The sequence below is a fragment of the Benincasa hispida genome, chromosome 8, assembly GCF_009727055.1.
Source record: "Benincasa hispida cultivar B227 chromosome 8, ASM972705v1, whole genome shotgun sequence".
NCBI lineage: Eukaryota > Viridiplantae > Streptophyta > Magnoliopsida > Cucurbitales > Cucurbitaceae > Benincasa > Benincasa hispida.
In genome coordinates, this window is record NC_052356.1 from 24,914,295 (window position 1) to 24,918,100 (window position 3,806).

Here is a 3,806-nt window from a genome sequence, read left to right on the forward strand (position 1 = left end):
TAATTACAGCATAATATATTTTGGAGTATGTAAGTGGAAAATTAAACTAGCATTGTTTTCCATTAAGATTTTTAATAAGTATCAAATTATTTTTATGATGCTAATCCACCATAGCCAAGTGCAACATATTTTGACTTAATAATTTTTAAAAAGATAATATTTGCTCTAATTCAATTATTAACAACTTTGATGTCTTTAATTATGAAAAGTAGTTGTATTATGTCAATGGAAATTACAATCAATAAATCAACAGCTGGCTGATCAACAACTTCCAAAGCAAACACATGCTTGCCACTTGAATGTCTCCTCCCCCAATAATCTATTAGTTTTCAATTTTGTTGGTTACATACATATGACATACAACATTGACTCATTTTTCCCTCTAATCTAATCCCATTCAATCAATCAAAGCAGCCATGAAAATACAAGCACACCCTATTCAATACCATTTTCTAAACAAAACAATACAACCCCCTATCCCTCTTCTTCATTTTTGCCTTCAAATTTCTGAATAAATATTCCTAATCCTAGGACTATGCTAACCAAAGTTCCAAAATCGCCCGAACCTTGGTAAACTTAACTGTCGGGACAACTAACATGTTGCGACATTCGCTTCCGGGGGTGTATGTTATGCTGCAGACATACTACATACTAAGAACAACTATGCAGGTGTCTGACACTCAATCTTGTGTGATTCTACTACAGTTCTTGCTGTCTCTATCACTACTTGCCCACTGACGTAATGTTGTCGACATACAGGCATATACACGTCTGCACCACCGATCAACTCGGTCTCTTTTTCTTCTGTCTTCCTTAAAGTAAAGAAAGCCCGATTCCCGCAGATCTCACATCGAGCAGTTAACTTTGTTACAGAATCAGCAAGCGGAATTATATTGAGAACTGAACCGAAGTTTCTCCTGTTCAGTTTTTTGTATGAACCCCAACACAAAAGCTTTCACTGAGTTACTAATGAGTATTCAAGTTAAACCAATCTGAAGTTCTATTGAATGTTTACCATATGAAAGGCCATCGGTTTCTAAGAAAATAATTGAAATTGTTTTGAAGTATGAACCAAAACTAGGCTAGTAAATTTGATAATACCTCAAGTAATCTCCATCCAGCCCAGCAACTATAACTGTTTTGCCATCAATATCAGCAGCTTCACGACAGAAATCATAAAGATCGTCAAAGAATTGAGCTTCATCAATTCCAATCACATCTAGCTGTCACACCAATATCATAAGTAGATTAACAATTTTGTTACTAGGAAAATCAGGAATTCCAACTATGTCAGTCACCAAAATTCAGAAGGCTACTCAATCAGTTCTCTGCTAATTCTAAATAGAAACCGAATCTTTAGCCTCATAGATTTAAATACTTTGCTACCTTTAACGAGGATGAGAATAATTTGTATTTAATTAATGAAATGTCTAAGAACGATATAAACAATTTTACATTGGATCACAAAGAGTGGGATTATGATACCTTGTCATAAGCACCTTGACCAAATTTCTGTTTGAAAGATGTTAAGTTTGGTAATGCCCAGCAAGGCAGTTTCATGCCGTCATGTGTCACAATAGAATCCAATCCATATCTCGTGTCTTTATTTGACTTAATTATCGCTACACTTCTGTAAAAATGTACATGACAGGAAAAAACGAATAGTTCTTATGAATTGTACCAAAAATAGAAGATTCTACACCAATCAAGATACATCAGAGTATACATTCCATCCAACTGATCCAGGTAATTACGTTCTAAAATTTCCAAATAGCTACATTTATCTCCGATCAACAATAAGCATATCGATCATGAGCCTGATGCTTCTTAACATTGAATATACGAAGGTAGGACAATTCTTTTGAATATAAAGATACAGAATAGGGAAGACAAGATGTGTCATTACTAATTAGTTTAGTAAGTTGGTTAGAGTTTTTAGTTATAAAGAGGGATTGGGGTAGGGAGGAAGGTGTGAAGATTTTAGTAGCATTTTCAACGAGTGAATTTTAGGCGAGAATAGCCCTTGATATTGCAATATATATTTCTATCTTTTCGTGTTTTTTATGTTTTTGTTGTTCTTGAGAGTTCTTATTAGGTGGTAACCTAACATGAAGAAAGAGCACTTAATCCAAGATCCACAACCTGAACATAGACCAAGGAAAAGCAGAGAAATATTAAATCTATCAAGAATTCCACAACTTTTTTTTTTCAAGAGTATCCCAGCTAACTTGAGTGCCCTCAACAATCCTCACGAGGCAGCAACCTGGCTGGCTGTCCCTACTACATTTAATTGCCAAAGAAAATCGTATGATATTAAATTTTAGATAGGAGGTCACCATGACTTGAAAATGTTCTCTTCTCTCTAAGCCTTTATTTCACAAATCTCACTGAGCTCTTGTATCAACTCCAAACAATGTGATCTAACTTCAAATAGTATATTCCGACTGGTTTGGTGCATACTTTGCAGAAAACATGGTGTAAATGCAAGTCACCAACTTCTAAAATGTCCCTATATTTTATAGATTGAGAGGAAACTGTCACCAGACCTTTGGTGTGATATCTTCTCTTCCTAAACTTGGTGTGACAAGCCAAAGTAAACTTAACTCATTGATAATTGGTATGACCTTCCATCCTAGAGGTTGGCGGTTCGATCTCAACGATAATTAATATGACCTTCCATCCTAGAAGTTAGAGGTTCGATCCCCCATCCCTATAGTTGTACTAAAAAAAGGGGGAAAAAAGAAAAACCTTTGTGGAACAATGTTTCCATATTAGCAGTCTTCTTTGAGACAGAAACCAAAGCCCATGAAGTCTAATGTTAATAAGGCTATCTTCTAGTGTGTTAAGCTAAAGAAAATGAAATAATCTTTTAAAAGAGTTAAGGGAGCAAGGGAAACTTTGGGATTCAATTTTTTTTTTTTTTTCGTTTTGTTCTTTTTCTGAAGCTTTTTCTTCAAAGAATCAGTTGCTTTAGTTCGCCAATTCACTCGTTTAATTCATTCTCTATGAAGAGGTCAAAACCCACAACATATATCAGCTTAAACCTTATTCATCACCTATATACATAACTCTAACATCGAGAATTTGTAGGGATAGAGAACAAAATACATCAAATAACACTAAACCCTCGAAAGCCATTCGATTAACAAACAGAAGCACAAAAGAACAGCATAAAAGACCTGCCATTGCTGCTCTCGGACTGAATCCGTCGAAGAAGAGTGGTTGTTTTCCCAGCAAACATCGGACCCACAATCACATGAATCTCGCCGGAGGGTGGTGAGAAAGAGGCTTTCATTTGCCCTATTCGATTCTGGGTTGAAAAAACCCCTTTTGAGGGTAACGAAATTATGGGTGTTTTGAAAGTGAGATAATTGGAGACATGGGTGAATGTAGGCTTGCATTGCGTAGATTTAGAAGGCAAAGAAAAGAAGGATGGAGAAGCAGTAATGGGGAAATAGGGCGAGAGGGTTGAGACAGACGAGGAAGATACGAAGGGTTTCATCTTTGAAATGGTTAACATGAGCTTTTGGTTGAGGGTTTTAATGGGGGTTTTGGCTTTGCAACGAGAAATGTTTGTGAATAGTAGAACATCGAGGGTTGGGGTTTTTGTAAGGATGGCTCATTGTGAGGTGGCCTACATTGTGGAATTTATTGAAATTTGGCATTTTACTTACGTCAGCGACAGGGAAATTATCCAATTGTCCTTGAAGATGTGCTTGATTGGCCCCCTGGTGTACCAACCTCGGTTCTCATCCCATTCCCTGTTTTCCTTTATTGATCCCCAATCTCGATCAGCAGCCCAACTA

At 36.4% G+C, this 3,806-nt stretch overlaps 1 protein-coding gene across 1 annotated transcript; it reads right to left on the reverse strand.

The window, feature by feature from the left end:
- Window positions 1–288: 288 nt before the first annotated feature.
- LOC120082462 (thymidine kinase a-like) lies at window positions 289–3,605 on the reverse strand. Its single transcript, XM_039037642.1, has 4 exons — window positions 3,180–3,605; window positions 1,486–1,630; window positions 1,102–1,223; window positions 289–917 (listed from the first exon to the last, which is right to left on the reverse strand). Exons 1-4 carry the CDS (start codon window positions 3,518–3,520, stop codon window positions 662–664), a joined length of 864 nt encoding a protein of 287 aa, XP_038893570.1. The 5' UTR covers window positions 3,521–3,605; the 3' UTR covers window positions 289–661.
- Between the last annotated feature and the right edge of the window lie 201 nt (window positions 3,606–3,806).

Excerpts from the sequence above, each read along its gene's own strand:
- LOC120082462 (XM_039037642.1), bottom strand. The coding sequence starts at position 3,520 with ATGTTAACCATTTCAAAGATGAAACCCTTCGTATCTTCCTCGTCTGTC. Across the intron at positions 1,631-3,179 it reads TCCGAGAGCAGCAATGGCAG|AAGTGTAGCGATAATTAAGT; the intron begins GTCTTTTATGCT and ends ACATTTTTACAG. Across the intron at positions 918-1,101 it reads CTGGATGGAGATTACTTGAG|GAGAAACTTCGGTTCAGTTC; the intron begins GTATTATCAAAT and ends AAAACTGAACAG.